The 23,968-nt window shown below is 39.6% G+C and overlaps 1 protein-coding gene across 1 annotated transcript in view; it reads left to right on the plus strand.

Moving 5' to 3' along the window:
* The window catches only part of LOC147709555 (fucolectin-1-like), a 263,787-nt gene extending 248,224 nt beyond the window's left edge, over positions 1 to 15,563 (plus strand). The window contains exon 3 of the mRNA XM_086928084.1: positions 15,416 to 15,563. Within this exon, the coding sequence (XP_086784210.1) occupies positions 15,416 to 15,563 (148 nt within the window). The remainder of the gene's footprint in view (positions 1 to 15,415) is intronic.
* Positions 15,564 to 23,968: the final 8,405 nt, after the last annotated feature.

A 23,968-nucleotide genomic window follows, 5' to 3' on the forward strand; every position in this document is an offset into this window, starting at 1 on the left:
AAATCTCTATCTTTGTACACATATGCCTTAATTCAACCAATGAAAACTCTTCCCTCACTATTTTCAAACCAACACCCATCCCCCTCTCAAACCTTTCTATCTGTTACCATAGCAACTCCCTCCTAACTGAACTCTAAGGTTCAAAAGTTTATCTTACAATGTTGCAAATTAACTCAGCAAGGATGTTTGACCTGTCAATACAGCAGCCTATACAGGGTATTTTTGCTTTTGGTGACTTTTTTTAAACCATTCAAATTGCTTCTTTCACACAACATAACCATACACCCTAACTTTCAGTTTTCAACTATCTGAATCCACCAATCATTGCTAGTGATTCAAGAGCACAGAAACTCCACAATTATTTTTTTGTGAACTCCTACTGTTCCAACTGCCATTTCATTCCCACACTTCATCTGACTGGACCAGAACCTTCTCACATCATGTACTCTGTTTGGGTTATTGGACATAGCTACATCCACTGGGCTCAAAGGTATGCAGCTAGCAGAAATTTTCATAACCTTGATTTATCAAATGTGGAAATCAAGTGGATTGGCCACAGAGGATTAAAATGTCACCAATTGATACCATTGGTGAAAACCTTTTTGCATCTGCCAGAACCTGACCTTATAATTGTGCACTGTGGTGGAAACGATCTAGGCACATTAACTGGGGTAGGTCTGGAAATGCTATTAAAGGACACCTTTCATCAATTGATGATACTTTTTCCCCACACTGCCTTGGTATATTCCAATATATGCCAAAGACAGAAATGGAACTGGTCCAACCAATTTGGTCCACAATTTGAGAAAGCACGGAAACATGTAAATAAATCTGTTTCTGCTTACATGAGAGACTATGGAATGGGTTCATTATACAATAATAACTTGCGTTACAACATGCAAGACATCTACAGAGGAGATGGAGTGCACTTCTCAGATGAGGGGAATAGAATATTCCTCCTGAATTTAAGAATGTGTATTGGAACCTACTTGTAGGTACCTAAATCAACCACAGAACCCAAAAGCTCTTTTCAGAGCTACCCTAACTCTGATCATTCAAAGCGTTTATTTTTTTCTAACTTTTTTCACTATTTTTCACCAAAGTACGCTTTCGGGTACGCTTAAAGGTGCGCGCACCAGGCGCTACCCCCGCGAAAAATTAAAGAATTTTTTTTTTTTTTTTAACGTTTATGAGCCTCCTAAGCCCCCCTCAGAAAACCTAGAGGGTCAAGAAGTCTCTACAGTTCCCCCTTCTATCCATTCCGAACATTGTTTACCCTCCATCTTGTGTCTCGATTGTTCCGAAACACAAAATGGAGGACTCCCGTAACGCTGCCAGTGCGCGTAAAGGAGCGCGCACCCCTAAGCGCTCGTTAAAAAAAGGTGGGAAAGTAATTTACGGAAAACCCAATGGAGACACTTTCATCAAATATAGAATACGCCCTACTACATAGCAGTCCCTACCATTTGCCCAAATTTGGTGAAATTCCATTGAGACATTTAGGCTACAGGCCTGTCTAAATATCCTGAGGTAAATTACATGACAAAAACACACTTGTAATGTTAGAATTTACAACCAATTAAAAAGTATCTCTCATTTTCTACGATTATTTCCTGACGTTTGATTGGTTAAGTACAACAATATATATAAAAGAAGAGAGGGAAACACAGCCATTTTGACTACTGCTTCCTGAAGTACACTTGAAAACAAATTTCACTGACAACTTCAACTAATTTCTCTAAGGTAACTTCTAATTATGGAAGTATATTGTACACGTTAAGTTTATTTCTTAAAAAATATTCTGTTAGTGATATGCTATCCCTCTTTAATAGTTAGAGATAGAGATAGACTTCTCTGTAATAGTTATGGATTGAGTTAGGCTTCTCTGGTATACTAGCTCTACTAATATAGTTAATTTATATGCAATTTTCAGAAAGAAAATGGAAGGAGAAAATAAGGCAAATGATACTTCTATCAAAGTAAAGGTGGAAAAACCAGAAGATGAAAAAAAAGAAGTTGATTTCATGGATGACTCTTTGGATGAACAGTTTATAGAATGTTTGGAAGAAATTGAATCATGTACATATAATTATGAGGAAATTCCGGACAATATTATGTTAGAAATTTTATTAAATTATGAAAAAGAATCAGAGGAATAAATTTATCTTTAATAATTTCAATTGTTTCAGACAATATTCTTTTTTATATGTAATTCATGAAGTATTACCAAAAATGTTTAAAATATAAAGTGAGACTTATAGTATACTGTTCAACTATTTTTCTGTTACATAGTAAGTTTACTCATAGTTACTACCTTTCTCCCACTATATTATCTCATATGAATATTTTACACCTCATTTTCATAAGTGAACAGGATAGACTACTCATGATCCCCTAGAAATTCTCAGGGAGTGCTTAAAAGATCTGTTTCTCCTTTCCAGACAGACTATATTATGAATTCCATATACCACAAAAAATACAATAACAACATGCAAGATGTCTACAAAGAAGATGGTGAACATTAAATTTAAGTCTCTTCATTAGTACCTACATGTAGGTACTTACATAAAATAAAAAAATAAAAAAAAAAACAATTCATAAACATACAATTTTTGAAGTGATTATTTTTCCATAGTACCCTCCTCGATACGCTCCCCGGTGCGCGCACCAGGCGCTTCCCCCGCGAAAATCGAAAAAAAAAAAAAAAAATTTGAGGCCCCGCGGGGCCCTTTAATGGCCCCCATATCAAACCTAGGGGGTCAGGGGGGGTCTACCCTGCCCCCTTATGGTCAATTCCACCCTTTGTTTTTGCCACCTCTTATGACTAGATTTTACCGATAGACAAGATGGCGGCCGCTCCGGACTGTTTAGAATGTTTACAGACAACTGAGAGCCAATCAGCTTTCTGCGCGCAAGTCGCGTGTCGCGCCGGGAGCGCTCACCGGTGCGCGCACCGGAGAGCGCCTATAGATATATATATTTTTTTGAACGTTAATTTCTCAAAATCCACTGAAGCACATATCTTGAGACATAGCAAAGGCACATCGGGCTACCAGTCCCTACAATTTTGCCAAGTTTGGTGGAAATCCATTCAGCCGTTCGAGCTAAAAGTGAAATCGACCGCCCTATGGAAATTAACATGGGGAAAACGCGTTTTGGGACCCCCCTTTTATCTCGGCCCCCGCTTGACGAATCCCCCCCAAACTTTCAGGGAAGGACCGGACCGCCATGAGACCATTTTCCTGAAAATTTCAGACAGATTCGTCAACCGGCGCCAAAGTTATTCAAAATAGAATGTTGAGATTTAACATTGAAAATTATCCTAACTATAACTACCTACTGGCGACCGCCAGTAGGTATATATATATATATATATATATATATATATATATATATATATATATATATATATATATATATATATATGAACATACGTAGAAAAATATAAATAAACTAATATTTTGAATATTAATATAATGTAAACAATCATAAATAACATAATATTATCAAAAATATATGTATACATATTGAACTATACCAAAAACTGAATATATGAAAAAAGGAAACTAATTTATTTAAAATGAAAATTAAACACTTTTTGTTACAAATATTATTATAATAAATCAGTTATATAAATTACAACATAAAATAAATGACTAAAAATATACTCTTCCCACTACATTAAAAAAACATTGTTGTACTAAATAAAGACAGAAATATGTACTCCCCCAACACAACACACCAATAAATGTTGCATTTAACCCCCAAAAAATAGGCCCACGCCAGTCAGTGCAGCAGTAGGGAAAGTGCTGGATTGCGGGGTGGAGGGGGGAGGGGGCAATGTGATAGTCCCACTCCAGTCAGTGCAACTGTAGAGGACTGTTGGATTGTGAAGGGGTACAATTTACAACTCCAGTCAGTACAACATTAAAAACAAATAAAATATCTTAAACAAAATGAAAATATTAAAAATAAAATAAAATGTATGTTGAATAAAAAATACAAAGATATTTCATAAAGTTACTTCTCACTCGTCCCCCTACAAAACCCACAACCCACATCAAAATGAAAAAAGACTTACTTACCCAATTAACATAATTATTTATCAATGAAACAAATATTGTTTATAACAAACTAAAAATAATTTCATTACAATTAATTTGCTTCCCACCCTTTACCCTTATTATCCTCACATACCCCACCTACAATGTAACTAAAAAACAATTAACCCAATCAAATTAACTAATTTACAATTAAATAATGATTAGTATTTAACAAGTAATTAATTATTAAAAACATGCAAACAATTCACATTATCAATCAATACTAATTAACAATTAATTAATTAATGAAAAATAAATTACTTACTATCCTTCATTCCTATAAACCCCACACCTAAATAATTAAATATACATTTAGGATAATGAATTGTCAATGAATCAAGTCATGTTATTAACTAATTATTAATAAATTAAAAATAAATTACTTCCCACCCTTTAACCCTATAACCCCACAGCCCTCACCTAAAAATATTCAAAATTACACAATTAATAAATTACTAATTAATTATTTACTATTAATTTACAACTAATTAATAATTAATACAAAATAAATTACTTTCCACACTTCACCCCTATAAACACCATTTCTCTTCAAAAAACATTTACATGAACAAATGAACACAATTAACAAACTCAAATATGAATTAAATATTATTAATGAAAAAATAATCATGAATTTATTATAATTTAATTACTTCCCACCCTATAAACCCACAACCCACTACAGAACTAAAAAACACAAAATGTTAATTAAATACCATTTTATACAAACTAAAAATTCTACTAATATACTAAGAAATAAACAATAATTAAACAAAAATAATATGTCATATACATTTAAAATATAAACTAAAAAAGAATATATATATTTTTTTTAAACAACAATGTTTTTAAAGATGATATTAATGACTTCTTTATTTTAATAATCAATATAACTTGCCCTAAAATTGATATTTCCATTCCACAAAATGTTTCACTCAATATTATGGTTCATTCGACATTTTTTACTTGATATTCCGTCTCATCACCTTTCGCAGGAACAGGGCAGGGCCTTGCACCTGAACCTACACACTCTCCACCTACATGCGTGAAGACTGAGCAGCACAAACTGAGGGTGTTTGATCTCCTGAAGTGTGTGATTGAGGCCCACATGCATCATTGTGTCATTTTGCATTTCTTAATTTGCGAAAAATAAGGAATCGCAAATTAAGAAGTGCAAAATGCTATGCATCATTTTTTTCGGTATGTCTTTGTGATTCGGTAAAAATCGCAATTTTTACCGAATCCCAAAGAAATACCGAATTCTTAAGTTAATTTTCGCAATTGCCATTGATTCCTATGGGCCAAAAGGCCCATAGGAGTCAATGCAAATTGCGAGTGGCACTTAGAAAATTTCATGGGTGCAGGGGGGGGTCCAAAGGACCCCCCCATGCACCCCTGAAATGTATTTTTCGCATCATGTTTCACACACACATGTCCTAAGGACATGTGTGTGTGAAACATGAATGTTGTAAAAAAAACATTTTAAGCATTTTAAACACTTTTTCCAAATTTACCGAGTGGTTCAACCACTCGGTAAATTTGGAACCCTAATTGCGATTTTCCACTTGTCACAGTAATGATGCATTGCTTTTAAGAAGTCGCACATCTGCGACTTCTTAAAAGCACCCGCAATTTTAGAACTCGCAACAATGTTACGAATTCTAAAATTGCTTCATGCATCCCAAAAAGCACTTTTGCATTCGCAAACGGCCGATTTTAAGGAATCGCACCGTTTGCGAATGAAAAAGTGCTTGATGCATGTGGGCCATTATCTTTGCAGCCTCCAGTTCCCCTATGGAAAATAATTACACCTGCTAATGGGAAGAATGTGTAGCTTCTGGTGTGGTACCAAACCTGTTGATCCTCTGTCTACATCCTTATCTTAAGCCCTTTTGTTTGCTTCATCTGTTGCCTGGCAAAACTTTGCTCTGAGCACAGTTAAAGGGTACCATTTTGCCATTTCAGACTTCCTGTGGTTCCTGGAAAAGCCTTTCCTGTTCAAGTAACCTGTTGCAAATCTATGCCTTAAAGTTTACAACATGGTTCCTCCTACGTCCTTTATTCTGCCCAATGTGAACTTAATTTAGTTCTCACCTTTCTCATGTGTTCACCAGTTGAGCATCTGAACAGCTGGTCATACTGGTGACCATCAAAACGCTCTTTCTTGTGGCAATAACATCTGACTGCAGGGTTAGTGAGTTGCAGGCTCTTTCAATTCATCCTGGTACACAACCTTTTTCTCAGAAAATTTGGTCCTTAGGACCCGTACCACTTGTTTACCAAAGGTGATTACCCCTTTTCATGTCTGGTAGACCATCACATTGCCTACCTCTTTTGCTCCCCCTCATCCCACCAAGGCAGACAAGGGATTCCACCTTTTGGACCCAATAAGGGTGCTATAATTTTTCATTGATTATACCAAGGACTTCCTGGTAGACGATTAATTCTTTGTGGGCTTTTCAGGTATGAAGAAAGTCAAGGCAGTTCACAAAGGAACCATCTCTAGATGGATCACCTTCTCTACACCATGGCCAGGAAGCAACACCATGAGGACATGCAGGCTCATTCAACAAGATCTAAGGCTGCAACCACTATGTTAGCAAGAGGAGTCCCTGTTCACAATGTCTGTCAAGCAGCCATGTAAGCATCACTACACATGTTTGTCAAACATTACAGCTTAGACTGTCAGGTCCAGCGAGATGAGCATTTTACCCGTTCGGTCCTACAGGACTTTTTAATAAAACAGTCAGCAGATCCACCTCTGGGGAGAGATTGCTTTGGTATCTATTCTATGGAAAACATTTGTGGCTAGAAGTCTTTATCAGATGAACTAGTCACTTACCTTCAGTAATGCCTTTCTGGTAGAGACTATCTAGCTGCAGATTCCTTACCAGTTCTCCCATCCTCCCTGTTCTGTGAACTGTGTATCTAACACTTAACACCTTGGGTGCTAAGACTATTTCCCTCCTGTGCTGAGATTTACGGAATCCCATGGTTCATGATGAGCTCAGCTCACGAGAGGTGTAAATCATGATGAGCTGAGCTCGTCATGAGCATCAAAGGGGTTAAGAGATCTTTTTGGACCTCATACTGGCATACTAGTCTTTTCTTTTCAGTTTGGTCTTTACTTGTTGTGCGGAAAAACAGTCAAAAACTGAGTCCAGCATGCTAGAGTGAGGATTATTTAGTCACCGTGCATGTCACTTCCCTCATGGATGATGGTGATGATTCCATGCAGAGCTGAATAACACAACCTACAGGTGCGCCTGAGGACTGCTAAAGATTTTTGGGATTCAGTTTGACACCTGGGGAATATTTTGAGGTAAGGAATCTGCGACTAGTTAGAGTCTCTACTACGTAAAGCATTATCAAAGGTAAGTAACTTGTTCAATAGTTTGTTTCTAAATTTTACATCACAATTCAACCCCCAATACACGCTCACCAGGAGCTTCTACAGCACATTGAATCACATCATTCAGAGATCTTCTGATGCACAAACCCAGTGATCCCTATATGAAGTTTAGTGACCTATAATGCACAGCACCTTACAAGCCTATGTAGCACAAAATAGTTACAGTGCTCCCCTGAAGCACATTGCTGCGTGCTACTCTACATCACACCACCTAGTTCTCCTCTCAGATGTCTCTCGAGAAAAGTTTTTCTGTACATCCCCTTCTGCTCACCTGCTGCGACCCTGCGCTGCACTACTGCACATCCCACAACTCCCCTGATGTATCTCACTTTGTCCCCTCTGCCCATCATGCAATGCTTCGCTGATGCACTTTTTTAGCTGCATAGTTATGTAGGTTTATTGGATTTGTTACGGCTATTGGTCTCTTTGCATTAATCCCTGTAAATGTACTTGTGTGTGTGTACTTTCAAATGTATGTCAGTCAGGGTCGTATTGGTCTATAGGGCAACCAGGGACTGCCCAATCGGTTGGTCTGACATGTCAGTTTGTGGGCTGGTTTTTATTGTCTGGCATGACAACGCTGCTGTCAGCAGACAAATATGTTAGAGTTACTATAGAGGGGATTAGACTCCTCCCATGTGTTGGGAGCCAGGAGTACGTGTTTTGGTTGGACAGAAGTTGTGTGCTTAAACAAAAAAGTGCTTGCCTCAAGATAGCTGAGATCATGTTGTTGATTTATCCAGAAACCTCAGATAGACTTTCAGTGGCACACACAACATTGTAATGATATTAAAGTGCCTTAGATAACTAGAAAGTTGATGTTGTGGTACTCTGGCAGCACCACAGATGGGAGGAGAACAATTTTAAACTTACCTACTTACCTACCTGGCTTTTCAATGTAATTTTCACATGACCTTTTAACCAAACCCTTTAATTATTTCACCGTCCTTTGCTTCTACATAAATACATGTTAATTGTCATGCGATTTACTTGTAATGCTTTACAGTACCATACTTTCAAAGAACAAGGGAGACCCAAAGGAATATCACTAGGGACCTTGGGCAGTTACGTATTTCAAAAGACAGTGGTCCCTAGTAGTTCAAGGATTAGGCAGAATTGATGGACATACACTCAATAGTCAGTATGACCTTTGTCCAGCAGGACAGGTTTTTATTTTAAGAGATATGGAAAACATAAAAGGATTTTTTACAAGGTGGTTACAACCAGTAACCCACAGGGGACAAGACAAAACAGGGGGGTAAACTTGACGCAACAAAGGCGGTCTGTGCTAGTATCTCAGTGAACAGACAATGGTAAAGTACAAAGCATCATTGTGAACAATTTTCTATTTGTAGGGTACATATGATGCTACTATGTCGACGGCGTTTCGATGCCTACACACAGATACATGGCATCATCTTCAGGACAAAGAATTAATTTTGTTTGTCTTGAAAGCATAACATTTTTATGGGGCCTATAAGCATACATACAGTTATATTGGGGAAACAAAAAAAGGGGAGACAAAACATAAACATTGGTCAATAACAAAAAGACTAGGCATGTATATAAATCTGACCAGTGATCATCTGTGGCATTGTGAACTGTTTGTGGCAGTTATTCATCTTTTAGGAATAGTAATTTTGTGAATTGTAACGTGGTGGCGTGACAGGCTTTTGTTTCCATGCAACCTATTGTGAATTGTTTATGACAGTGGGGACAACATTTAGAATCCGACGCAGTGACGGAACTGTGGGGGGCGACGCATGAGATTAAAAAACATTCAATGAGCTCAGAGTTGGGCCATGCAAAGTTTAAAAACGGGTGGCGAGCGGTGTAAGCGGCGAAGTGTTGGTAACCGGCGGTTACGTGTAAAGAGTTTTACATGCGGCTCAGAGGCGAAAGGAGTTTGTGAATTATCGTTTAGCTCTACGTGATCAATTTTAAAGGAAAGTAGCGCAAGCATACAGATCGTGATTTACCAATATTGTGGTCCACAAAGTAGTCTGTTAAGCAGTACCTATGCTTTTGGAATCAAAGCAAGTAAGGAAAATGAAGGGTTTAGGAGCACAATAGTATCCTGCCAAAAAAGCGGGAAAATAAAAGAGTGAGTAAAAACATATTGATGGACCGGTGAGAAGGTGATGAAAAGCTCATAAAATAAAATAATTACCAAACCAGGGCAAGGGAGCCTCTAAATACGAGACCGGACCAATCGTGTCTCACTGAGAAGGAAGAAAGTAGATTTATATGAGTTATGGTCCTCGTGGGGTATGGAAATGCCGATTAGAGCATTCTGCAGGTACTTACTTCCTGGTTTGGCTGCTCCTTGTCTATGCAGGATACAGAATGGCAGGAATCGCTGTCGTGCTCGTGCCTGAGGGCTAGATACAGGGGAATTCAGACATGAAAGAGGGACTAGTCGTGGTGAGTACGGCGGCCATGCTGGAAAGGTGTGGGAGTGTTTAGAGATAGGTGATGGACTAATCGCAGTGAAACTGGCGGCCATGCTGGAATGGAAAGGTGTGGGAGTGTTTAGAGATAGGTAAAGGACTAATCGCAGTCAAACTGGCGGCCATGCTGCAATGGTGTGGGAGTGAGGAGAAGAGGTTATATATAAAACCATGTGCAATAAACACATGGTCCCTCACTTCTCTCCGATTCTTCAGAAACACCCACTGAAACAAATGCATCACCAGTGGAGGAATTAGAGAAAGCAAAGAAAAAAGAAGTCAGATTAACACTAATGATTAAACTACTGACAGATTATCTGAAGGCCAACATAATACCAGTCGGCCTCCAAGTCCGAAATATTCCGGGAGTCTTCACAGACAACCCGAAATATTTAAACGGCTTCAGTTACATCAGCACTACCTGTTCAAGGCACTGGATGGTGCTAGGAATAGATATTGCGACAGAAGAACTAAAAAAAGTAGCTAGCGAAATTGGCGAATTGGAACAACAAATTAAAGATAAGAATACTAACACTGAGGCTAAGAAACTCCTCGAAAAAGTAGCTAAAACTATCGAAGAGTTCCACAAATTTGAAACCGATAAAAAAACCACTAAAGTAAAAAAAGATATAAAAAACTTTTCACAAGAAAGAGCATATCCCTACCTAATTAAAGACTACTATATTAACCGAGCCTATAACGGCCCTCAAAACCAAAGACCTTGGGGAAGGTTTAACAGAAGACGAAATTTTGTAGGTTTTTCTGATAGCTCAGGAGATTCATCTGAGTATTCAGACCCAAGTGATAGCCCAGGACCCTCGCACAGGAATTTTTTAGGGCGAGGCAGAGGTCAATCAGAACCGCCGGGAACAGGCAAAACCAAACAGCCTCAGAAATGGCCCAATCGCCCGAACCCACCAGGCGAGCGGTTTACCCGCCGACAACACTACCAATGGTAGATATAACCCATACTACTGTCCTAGAAAATAATGAATCTGTTCAAGCGGTTGCCTTGTTACCCATTTTTAACCTTACCACACATGAGCTATCAGACAATGAACTATCCTTGCTCACAAAAGGCCTTTCCTTTGTCCCAACTATTCGACCTAACTTCATTGATGCTCAAACCGAGCTCTTAAGATTTTTCAGGAAAATCAGACTTCACAGTTATTTCTTGCTGAACCCAAGTCCAATGAAAAACCTGAACACTCCTTTTAAACCACCGTCCAAATTTTCACCAACTGGCAGCATGGTCCCCCCTGAAATACTAACATTTGAGAAACTTGTCCTCAATGACCTTACCACCCTTGAAAAACAAAAACCATTCATCCCCTACAACATCACAATTGACGAAAAGAAAGCTCTAACCTCCTTGAAAAATAACTCCTCCATTATAATAAAACCTGCGGATAAGGGAGGTGGTATTGTTATCCAAGAATTGGATAACTATAAAAAAGAAATCCATCGCCAACTAGCTAACACTGAACACTACTGTAAGCTACCTCGAAATCCCACAGAAGAAATACAGAAACTGATCGAACAGGTCACTGCTGATGCCCTAGAACAAGGATACCTGTCTAAAAAAGAACATGAGTTCCTCAATACCAAAGCTCCACGGGTACCAGTTATCTACTGCCTACCAAAGATTCACAAGAATTGTGAATCTCCACCTGGTCGCCCAATAGTGTCAGGGTGTGGCTCTGTCCTTGAGCCACTCGGGCACTATATTGACTATTTTGTAAAACCTTTTGTAGCTGACACACTGTGCTACATCAGAGACAGCATGTCAATGATCACTATGATTGAGGAATACCCATTTGATCCCACATCCAGCACGATGTGCACGCTGGATGTGGAATCTTTATATACCAATATTCCACAATATGATTCACTACGCGTGATTGAGACAGTTCTTAACACACGTCCGCGCCCTCACAATGTCCCATCAGTCTTAATTCTTCAACTTCTGGAGATCTGTTTAACAAAAAACTTTTTTCTTTTTGAGGGTCAATTTTATGGCCAGGTACGTGGAACATCTATGGGGGCTATTTTTGCCCCCAACCTAGCGACTCTCTAAATGGATCATCTTGAGACCTCTTGTATACTGACAGAATCCAATCCTTTCTACAGTGGCATTGCCCTGTGGAAACGATATATAGACAATATATTTATGATTTGGAACGATTCACCGGAAGCATTACCACACCTACTACATTGGCTTAACAATAACAGTAATGGCTTGAAATACACACTATCCCAGAATAAAGACTCAATTCCATTTCTAGATTTAGAAATTAAACATACAGAAGGACGCCTTACCACCAGCCTCCACAGAAAACCAACTGAACGAAACACCTTGCTGAATTATAGCAGTCACCATCCCCGAGCACTCAGAGATTCACTCCATTTTCACAATTCCTTCGTATTCGAAGAAACTGTTATTTCAAAGAAGACTATTTCTCCGAGGCAAAAACTCTCAGCATAAAACTCAGAAACAGGGGATACCCTCGAAAACTAGTAAGGCGTTCTTTAAAAAGGGCTTGGTACTGCCCCAGAGAGAGTCTGCTAGAACCAAAACCAAAGAAAAACCAAGACAGACTAGTGTGTGTAACCACTTTTACCCCAGCCTCTAATGCCATTAAGAAAAGCATCCTGAAACACTGGCCTGTATTAAATGCCGGACTACTGAATCTTGAGCACCCTATCTTCGCATTCAAGAGAGCAAAAAATGTAAAAGACCATTTGGTAAGAGCTTCCCTACCTCAGCCTAATTTGAAAACAACCATCAATGATGCATGGGGGTTACCTGCCCTAACGGGTCATGCAAAATGTGGCAGTTGCATAGTGTGTGACTTCACTATTGAGGGAAAAACATTTACTTTTGGCACTATTTCCTTTGAAAGAAAACACTTCACTAATTGTAACTCCATCAATGTGGTGTATGCCATTTTTTGCCCCTGCAAGATGATATATGTTGGACAAACCAGCCAGAAGGTCAAGCTACGCATCGCACAACACCGTAGTAGGATCCGGTGCCATACTCCAAATGCCCCTCTTGTCGAACATTTCAAAGAAAAAGGACACACTGAAAATGATCTGACATGGACAATCATCACCATGGTAAAACCACCACCCAGAGGAGCGGACGTAACTCAGTTACTGAACAAGGAGGAACTTCACTGGATACTGCGCACCAACAGTATCCATACAGGCCTCAATCGTCTCGAAGATTGGACATCTCTCCTGTGATCAGTCACCCTGCAATACATACCTGACTTCCTCCTAGGTTTCGCGATGTTTCTTAAACAATTCATGTAAATATGTAAATGTTTATTGCACATGGTTTTATATATAACCTCTTCTCCTCACTCCCACACCATTGCAGCATGGCCGCCAGTTTGACTGCGATTAGTCCTTTACCTATCTCTAAACACTCCCACACCTTTCCATTCCAGCATGGCCGCCAGTTTCACAGCGATTAGTCCTTTACCTATCTCTAAACACTCCCACACCTTTCCAGCATGGCCGCCGTACTCACCACGACTAGTCCCTCTTTCATTTCTGAATTCCCCTGTATCTAGCCCTCAGGCACGAGCACGACAGCGATTCCCGCCATTCTGTATCCTGCATAGACAAGGAGCAGCCAAACCAGGAAGTAAGTACCTGCAGAATGCTCTAATCGGCATTTCCATACCCCACGAGGACCATAACTCATATAAATCTACTTTCTTCCTTCTCAGTGAGACACGATTGGTCCGGTCTCGTATTTAGAGGCTCCCTTGCCCTGGTTTGGTAATTATTTTATTTTATGAGCTTTTCATCACCTTCTCACCGGTCCATCAATATGTTTTTACTCACTCTTTTATTTTCCCGCTTTTTTGGCAGGATACTATTGTGCTCCTAAACCCTTCATTTTCCTTACTTGCTTTGATTCCAAAAGCATAGGTACTGCTTAACAGACTACTTTGTGGACCACAATATTGGTAAATCACGATCTGTATGCTCGCGCTACTTTCCTTTAAAATTGATCACGTAGAGCTAAACGATAAGTCACAAACTCCTTTCGCCTCTGAACCGCATGTAAAACTCTTTACACGTAACCGCCGGTTACCAACACTTCGCCGCTTACACCGCTCGCCACCCGTTTTTAAACTTTGCATGGCCCAACTCTGAGCTCATTGAATGTTTTTTAATCTCATGCGTCGCCCCCCACAGTTCCGTCACTGCGTCGGATTCTAAATGTTGTCCCCACTGTCATAAACAATTCACAATAGGTTGCATGGAAACAAAAGCCTGTCACGCCACCACGTTACAATTCACAAAATTACTATTCCTAAAAGATGAATAACTGCCACAAACAGTTCACAATGCCACAGATGATCACTGGTCAGATTTATATACATTCCTAGTCTTTTTGTTATTGACCAATGTTTATATTTTGTCTCCCCTTTTTTTGTTTCCCCAATATAACTGTATGTATGCTTATAGGCCCCAAAAAACTGTTATGCTTTCAAGACAAACAAAATTAATTCTTTGTCCTGAAGATGATGCCATGTATCTGTGTGTAGACATCGAAACGCCGTCGACATAGTAGCATCATATGTACCCTACAAATAGAAAATTGTTCACAATGATGCTTTGTACTTTACCATTGTCTGTTCACTGAGATACTAGCACAGACCGCCTTTGTTGCGTCAAGTTTACCCCCCTGTTTTGTCTTGTCCCCTGTGGGTTACTGGTTGTACCCACCTTGTAAAAAATCCTTTTATGTTTTCCATATCTCTTAAAATAAAAACCTGTCCTGCTGGACAAAGGTCATACTGACTATTGAGTGTATGTCCATCAATTCTGCCTAATCCCTGAACTACTAGGGACCACTGTCTTTTGAAATTACAGTACCATACAGCATTCTTTTAAGACAGACATTTTGACATTTCCAATGCTTGTTTCGTTGATTGTGAACCTGTTTTGTTGTCTGCTGGGCCGATTTTTACTTTTGATTTCCCTGATGATAAGAGAAACATTGCCTGTAGTAAGCTCAAATCCATGCAATCTTGCACACCTTGCAAAACACTTACACAGCGTGTCTTTATAAGTTCAAAACAGCTCCAAATTACACAAACGTGGGCCACATTCTTTACCTATCTAATTCATTAATGGGGGATCAATTTTATTTGGTGCCTGTGCCTATATATTTCACAGTTTGACCCTGATGTCACTTGAACTTAAAAAAAAATTATTTACATATGTTAGTCTATGGACGTGTGCCTGCTCTATGTGTGCATGTATGTCATGCGTCTCTTTGGATGAACAATACAAAAATCAGACCTAAACACTTTGTCAATATTTGTCCTCAAACTGCCTTTGGATAAATTAATGAAACAGAGGAAGGAAGATTTTTTCAAACATCAATGAGTTAATTCAGATTTGCCTTTTTATTGCTTCCCCAGGTGCGCCTCCATTTCCAGTATCGCAGCTGGTGCTACCGAGACCTTTCATTGTTATGGATTAGTGGGCCGTTATGTGAACATCGTTATACGAGGCCGAGTGGAGTTCCTCACACTTTGTGAAGTACAGGTCTTTGCTGAACCTGAATGACAAAATCTAGCAACTAAAGAGTTTTCATCCAATCCCTATTAGCAATATTCATTGAAACTTACACAGAAAATTGCATATTAGTGAGTTGTTGAATCAATTTATTGAATACATGAGTTGTTCTGCAATTGCTGAAACAAATTGCTAATTCAAGTTACCGCACTAAAATATTTGTTATTCATTTCTATATTCTTCATTTTTCTTATTTTGAATAAAAAGTAAGTTTAGATGTATTCTGTAATGCAAGTATTTGGAATGTAATCCCAAACTGAATAAGGAAATTGATAGTAAACTGAGACACTAAAACACCACTTTTTCAGTGGCTATACAAGATGGTAATAAATGTTAACAGAATCAATACCTATTTGTCTTGTCCTGTATGTGAGAAAATGCCCCTTTTAGAGTGCCACTCCATTTTCTCCTGTTTTATTTTATTGTTCATTTTTAGACTCTGCACACTGGGATACTGATTTCCAGAGCTTATGCTTTGAACCATAAAAGTGTCAAATTGGCTAAGCCATCATTGGCATAACATTAACTCTCCTGAAAGGCAATAGTTTGTGTAGCCCACAATTTTCCCATGACATGGAAAGTAAAATCGAATGCAGAACTACTTTACCATCCAGAAGTGTGATTATGCAAACATGACTTTAAGCTTACCACTGTAGCCTGGCTACTGAAGTTTTAAAAACTGCAGCCCATCCTGTCAAAATATCCCTTTTTGAGAAACCCTTCTTTTTAGTATTAATATGTCACCTTTATGTAGGCCTTATAGCCCACAAGGCAGGTTACATGGTAGTTAAATGAAGGACATGTAGAAATATAACATTATCATGGCCTTACTGTGATAAGCACCCAAAAGCTATTTTCACTGTTTGGAGGCTGGCAGCGACGTAGGAAACACTAAGGGCTCTATTAAGGTGACAGGGGGACAAGGTCTGCCTGCCACCATAACGGAATACGGGACCATCCGTACGGGGTGCGGCGGTCACGTACCTGAAATTAGGATGCCCTATTCCCAGCCTTGTGGCAGGCGATGCTCACAGCACCTCCTGCCACTATGCTGGGAATGCATGTCTTGCAACAGACACTGCGCGGTGCCTGCCACCTCGTGCATGCAAATGCAGGGGGGTACCATAGGTACCCCCCATGTGCACCCCGACCCCACCAACTGTCTGGGGGACTGCTACAGGCCCCCAAAGGCAAAGACCACATGTCTTTCCATGGCGGCAATGCCAACGCAGCCATCGTAATATGGGGCCCTTAGGAAATATTATTAAATATTCGTTCGCCTTTCTCCAGTTAGGGACCAGCTAAATAAATGATTGACCAACTATGTTTCATATTTATTGAAAGTCCACTTAATGGTGATGTCAGACTTTTAATAAATATTATGGAAATGTCTTATTCCCCCATTCCTACATTTCAGATATTTAATCCACAGGAGAAACCAAGGTCCCAGTCTACAGTGACCACAGAGCATTGGTGCTTTGGGCCTCTTTGCACTATTTTTACTTAAATCTTCTACAATTCATATCTCTGTTTCACTTGATTGGATTTTTGTCATTTTGGTCATAAAATTATACACTATTTAACTGTTTTGGTATTCCTAAATGGTTTACATATTTTATCTAAGTGGAGTATGTCTGCTCTGTGTTATTGCTACCATGGATTGAGTTCAAGTTTAAACTACTGATTCCTTTAACTTGACCTAACAAGGTAGAGATAATATTACTTGTGGTGGACTACCATCAGCCTCAATTAATAAGTCCCTTTCCTACTTTTTACACTTTCTTTCACTTATATGTATGCATTTATGTGGGTCTGTGTATAACATATACTGATTTCAAACAAATATCCTGCCAGAGACAACACCATTTAATGCAACTGACATGAGTAATCCTGCACAGACCCTTATATTGTCTTCATACCCGACTAAGCCCCTGCTCAGGGTGACTAATATTAAGGAAAAGTAACTTTTAGAAAGTTACCCTGTCCTGATGCTCCTGGAGGCCAATTTTCATTAGCAATCCAGCTGAAGCCCAGTGTGAAAACTGCTCCCACAACAGAGACAAGGGCTTGGGTGTTGAGGGGTGTTGTGTGCCGCTGGCAGGAAGACCAGTTGGGGCAGCAAGCAGCAATCCAGAGGGGATTGGCCTGACATTGGTAATCCTGCACCAACTCACCCTTTGGTGCCACCTATATTGTCTTCATACCTGGCTAAATCCACCTCCCTCATGGTAAATATGTCCCAGCCCCACAGGTCAGCTTGGGACATTTACTCAACATCTGCATGACTCCATATTTGTATAGCTGCTTTTTCTCCTTGCTGACATGACCCTCACAAATGTGTATGTGACTCTGCCTGAGACCTACTGTTTTGTACACACACTCATTTTAAATGACTGATTGCACCCTAGCCAGCAAGTATTCAAGAAGGAAGAAAAGAGACCAATGTCTCTTTCTCCATCCCACCCTCCCATCACATGGCCTAATATTTTCCTCAAACATTGATTTCGCGGAAGACCCAAGTATTCAAGAGGGGTGCTGTGAATTGCACATGGGGATTACATACATCTCATACTTTTTTGGGACTTTCACAACATGCGTAAAACCAATAAAGCTTTCTACAGGTATTTTACTTAGAAAAAAGTTTACAACTTTGCATGGTCTAGTAATCGGAGACCCATGCCTCACAGAAAACAGCCAGCCTAATATTCATTTGAATTTTAGTATTTGCCAATAAAAATATTACTGTTTAAAAAAGGTGGCAGCCACTCAAAAAAATGTCCATTTCAAATGACAGGTTCATCATTGAGCTGTAATGAACCTATATAAAGGCTTTCTTTAGCAGGACAGGTCTATCTACAGCCTGTAGCAGAGGCCTGTTGTCAAGGTCCACAGACACTGATATTGAAGTTATATCTCATTTAGATAGGGAATGTATTATCAGGCTTAGAGGAAAGACGGAAAAGTGGAAAGTGGAACCGTTACATACAAACTTACCCACCAACAACCTTTTAGAAATATTTATGCAGAATAATGTAGTTGTGTAGAGCACTTTCACACTTCTCTGGGTTTTGGTGAACTTGCTTTCATTGTTTGACCACATGCTTGGAAGGGAATACTCTTGGCCTGGTTTAAAGCTTGACGGACACCACTCCGTAAGTATCGGTTAGCGGAGTGTATTACCTATGCTATCCTGACAGTCTATTGTCTCCCAAATTTAGAGATGGCCGTCCACCAATCAGTCACCTCTGTACGTTGAAAGGGACCATCGTCAAAGTCAATGTACAAATAGTTTGGTGAATGTCCGCCATCGGTTTGCATGCCATTCACCAATTCAAAAAAGAAAATTGTCTTTTAGAAACAAACTCCCAAAGTAGGAGTTGTTAAAAAAAAAAATCCCAACACTTTGAGATTTTGTATTTATTTCCAGGTGTCAATGAGGGGGGTAACACATTTTTTTTTTACCCATGGTGACAAATCAAGGGAGCCTCTCTGAAAAGCTCTGATAAGAGCAAAAAGCATCAAGTTCAAAGGTAGTCCTTTCCTTTTTTTAGTCCACTTGTTCCTGATTGAAGAATTCATTAATTATGGGTAAGAGAAACATCAATTCACTTCCTGAGAAGAAAACAGCAACACATCCAACCGACTGAGTCAATTACTAATTATCTGACTTCTGTGATGTATGCTATTAACACTGAATTCAGCTGGAAGAGGTTAGGGTGCACACTGTTAAAAAACAATTGTCTCAACTGTCTGTCAAGCCGCAGCTTATGAACACAAGTCACCACACAGAGTGCACAGGGATACCAGAAGATCCAGGCATTGATATAGGAAACTCCAGGAATGGAAAAGGGGGAGTCAGGAAAGATCTCAAATAATTAATAGATGGAACCCTTGTGTAATACTTGACCCTCCAACAGCGTTTTCAGCAGCAACGACCACACTACCCAACTCATTCCCACTTAAAAAGAAAAGTCTATCTTTTACTTCCATGGTGCCAAAACCCAGAAATGATGTAGCCCGATATCATAAATTGCCGCAAGATGCAAGTTAGAAACTGAGGGAACATTACTTCAATGGATTTGGGAGCCTTGGAGTCTAGATTAAATAAATACTGTTCCAAATGTTTTGAAAATTGAGAGGAATCCCTCAAAGGGTTTTGCACTGTACTCCTAGATAAATTAAAATTGATGGACAATAAATTATAAATTGATTCCAAAGTACTTGGCTGTAATACTAGTAAGCCACACAAGAGCAGCCCTATTCAGCCTTTGTACCCGGAAAGAACCGGGCACCAACTGTGCAAATTGCACCCGAAGCACAAAGTGTAAATGCCATGAATTTGTCATCTCTAGGAAGAAATTAACAAGTTGTTATGAGGGCTTCTACTGCACTTGATCAGTCCTTAAAATCCAGTTGCCAGTGTCTATCTCCAGCCCCCCCCAAGAATGTACCCCTTATGTTATTGTCTTGGAGGATGTTCCCATGCTGGCACAATTACAGAGGAAAGGCCATCTTGATTTAAAAATTAACTCTGCTTCCTGTCTCAAAAAAAAACAAGCAGAGGACATATGATCTATCTTCAGAAATCCTCTCCATCAGGAGGACCACTTGGATTGACAATCGTGCATAGAAATCCCCAGGGGACTGTGTCATAATAAACTTTAAAAATATTATTGCTTTGAGAATTTTACTTCAACTCCTGTCTACATCAGCCTACAAACTCGGCTTCAACAAAGCTCTGTCCTTAGGGTATTTTTAAAAGAAAATTAGTCTGCTCACTGAATCTCTTCTTGTTGCTTGTGTTAACAATGAACCCAATTCCCCAATGTTATACAAAATACAAACAAGGAACAAACACAAAGTTCTGGCTTCAAACCGGTAAAAAGAATGACTTATTTATAATGGTATCCCTAATTCTATGCACCATATGGGAATCCACGGTGTTTTACTCGCAGAGTCCAAACCAAGTCCTGATTTCAATTCCCTCTCCACTCTTCTTAGTGTTCCTTTACACCACATCATTAGGGTGCTTTCATGGGCTGTTGCTGCTATCCGCTCAAAACTGTTATTCCTAGATTGGCTGTGCTTTGTCAATGACTATGACATAATTTGCTGTCAAGAGACATGGAAAAACATACAAGATGATGGACAAAATGTTGCACAATGGCAAAACATTCACCACCCCCTTTGTACCGTCAAGAGACATGGGACATAGATCATTTCTACCTCAATGAATCCTACTCATTGTGCAGTCCAGAAACTCTTTGAAATGCAGGCAGAACACAAGGACGTTTTGGGCACATTGATTTCAGTTAGGCTCACCAAACTTGTTAATCAACCCATTGTTATTAACTGCTGCTGTAAATGATTCCCGAAATGTTTGTTTTTATGCTGATTAATTTTTATTATAATATTTTTAATGTCAGATCTATCTAAGTAATTGAGGATCTTGATGTTCACCTGGCTAAATTCCAGAATAAGCAAAAAAAGAGGTCTTATTTTTATGAGTAAGAGAATGTAACATTTGCTTATGTAATCAAGGTACCACCATGACTCGTGGTTTATTGGAAAGAGAGGGTCAGAGATGAAGCATTTTAGGCCTTTCCCATACAGTGAAGTGTTAAATTTAAATGCTTAACATCTTGCTTTTGAATATAATCCCTCAAATCCAAAACTAACCCTTCATATAAAGGACATAGTAATTGCAGTACCATTGATTTTATGTTATTTGCTTTGAACATTGCACCTTTGTTCAAAGTTTAACATCATTTCTAGCTGTACTAGTGACCACGATTTGCTTACCACATTTTTTCAGGCTCAAATTAACAAGTGGTAGTACCAAAGCAGAGGGTCACGAAATGAAATACACATGATATAAGGGGGCTACAATTAACTGTTAGTTAACAATGAGCAATTCATGTGTCAACTCAAAAGAGACAATCAGCATGCAGTCACACCAAGCACACATCAATATGAAGATCCTTGCACTGTTGTGGTAGAATTCAATTCACTGTGCTCCTAAATTTGCTAGTTAGTTGTACACAAATGGCCTAAGAGGAAGGATTTGCCTGGTTTGTATAATCATGGTTGCACAGCTGCTCATAAAAATCTCAAATTAGCCATTAGTAAATGCCCACCCTCTAAGGAAAAAGTCCTTACTACTAGATGGGTTTATACATGTTAGAAATGGGGTCTCTAGTTGGCAGAGGGTTACACCCTGTCCAAGTAGGGACCACCACTCTAGTCAGGGTAAGTCAGATATCCACCCTAAATTAACCTGAGACCACCCTGTGGTAGCTGGCACAGATCAGTCAGCTTAACTTAGAAGGCAATGTTTAAAGCATTTTTGCAACAATTAAATTACAGTAACACAGAGAAAACACAAAAAGACTCCACACCAGGTTAGAATATTTATCTTATTGAAAACATACCAAAACAACAAAAATTCAATAAGTAGAAGTCAAGATATAAATGTTTAAAGATTAAAAGCAAAAACAGTGCATAGAAGTTACTAGCGGTCAAAAGGTTACTTGAGGTCACAAGGGACCAGTGAAAATCCAAAGTTCAGGCTGACCGTGATCAATGGGAGGGTTGCTACAGACCCAGACAGGTCCCGGTGACAAAGTACCTTAGATGGAGCAAAGCATCAATGTCGGAGAGTCGATGCAAACAATCAGGAGGTGCTGCTTTGTCTTGATCCAAGGATGGAGGTGAGCGTCTGGGCCAACCTGTGCCAGCAATGGAAGCTTCAGTGCCAAGTCCCTTGTTGATACAGACGCTGCATCAATGTCGAGCAACGCTATAGTTGTCAAGCGGCTTCAATGGTTGGGTTGGTATTGGTGATCCAAGTCTGCACTTGAAATGCTGTTGCTGAGCAGCCGCTGCATCGGTGCTGCATCAACATCGAGGGTTGAAACTGTTGCAAAAACCACTTCTGAGACCTGGAATGGAGAGAAGACCTCAGGCACAGGTAGGACTCCCAGATCGCAGAAGGCAAACACAGCACAGCAAGTTGAGAAGTACAGTTCGTCCTGTAGCACAGTAATCAGCAAGCCAACACAGCAGAGCAAGTTGCAAAGTGGCAGTCCATCATACAGCACAACAGCTCTTTCTCCAGGCAGAATAACCTTGGTTCCAGTAGAGTTATGATTTTTGGGGGTCAGGGGTCCTGTACGTATACCCAAATGTTCTTTTGAAATGGGGGAGATATCGAAGAGGCTTTGAAGATCACAAGGTCCATGCCTGTCCTGCCCCAGCTGCATACATTCTACAGGGAGTATGCTGTTCTTTGTGTGGGGACAGGCACAGCCATATTCAGGTGCAAGTGTCAAATCTTATCTCCCAATCTATCTCAGGAAGGCCCATCAGCCTGGTGATGGGCCAGCAGGATGGAAATATCACACCCCAGCTCCCTCAATGTGAGTGTTGAGAGTGAATGCACAAAGCCCAGCTGTCATCCTAAAGCAGACGTGTATTCAGAGATAGGCAGAGGCTTGGAATGCTTAAAGTAATAAAATGCTAACTTTCCACAAGTGGCGTTTTTAGACTTGCAACTTAAAAATAAACTTCAACGTGAGTTGTGTTTTAAATGGGAGACAGAGAATGAATGTAAATGTATTTGTAATATATGTAAAGTTTGCACTATGTTTCCTTTTCGCTATCCTAAAAAATTGATATGAAAGTAATTCTCCTTAAAAAAAAATAGAGGTACAAACATAAAGAAATGTGTTTGGCTTATGAGCAAAAGGGATAAAAGTTAAAAAAATAATGGAGAGTCCGGGCCAAACTTCTCGTGTTGGACAAACATTCCACAAGTGGCATTTTCAGACTTGCAACTTAAAAATCAAGTTCACCCTGAGTTGTGTTTTAAATGCGAGACCAGAGACTCCACACTCCAACTCTCTATCTGCTCCCAATGGGAGATTACATTTACCTGCTCAGGTGTGTTAGACAATGTTGTCAATCAAGTGATGCAGTGAAGAGTGGAGCAAAGTGAGAGTGGAGAGCAGATTGCGGGCTGTAGCATTTAGACCACTACATTCTGCTTCTCTGCCACCTCTCCCGTCAGCTATTTATTGATATCTGAAAATATCTTCTCCCTCTTCTCAGCAGAGCTGCTACAGTTTTCCAGTGGTAAACAGCGATTATTATACCATTTTCATATCGTACCATTTCATATCTCCGCAGCTACATCACTAGATTTGTAGATTGCTGACTCCCGTCCCCCACACAGCTCCACAGTGGCAGAACAGCTTTCCTTTTTTCTTCCTTTCCTCTTGGTTTAAAGATCAAGGTAGCAAAAATTTGATTTATAGCACAACAGGAAGGCTGTGATCTCCTTTTTCTAATTAACGTCGCCATTGTTACACAGGGGGCTGAAAGGTTCTATGTGGCAG

The sequence above is a fragment of the Lissotriton vulgaris genome, chromosome 6 (genome assembly GCF_964263255.1).
Source record: "Lissotriton vulgaris chromosome 6, aLisVul1.2, whole genome shotgun sequence".
NCBI lineage: Eukaryota > Metazoa > Chordata > Amphibia > Caudata > Salamandridae > Lissotriton > Lissotriton vulgaris.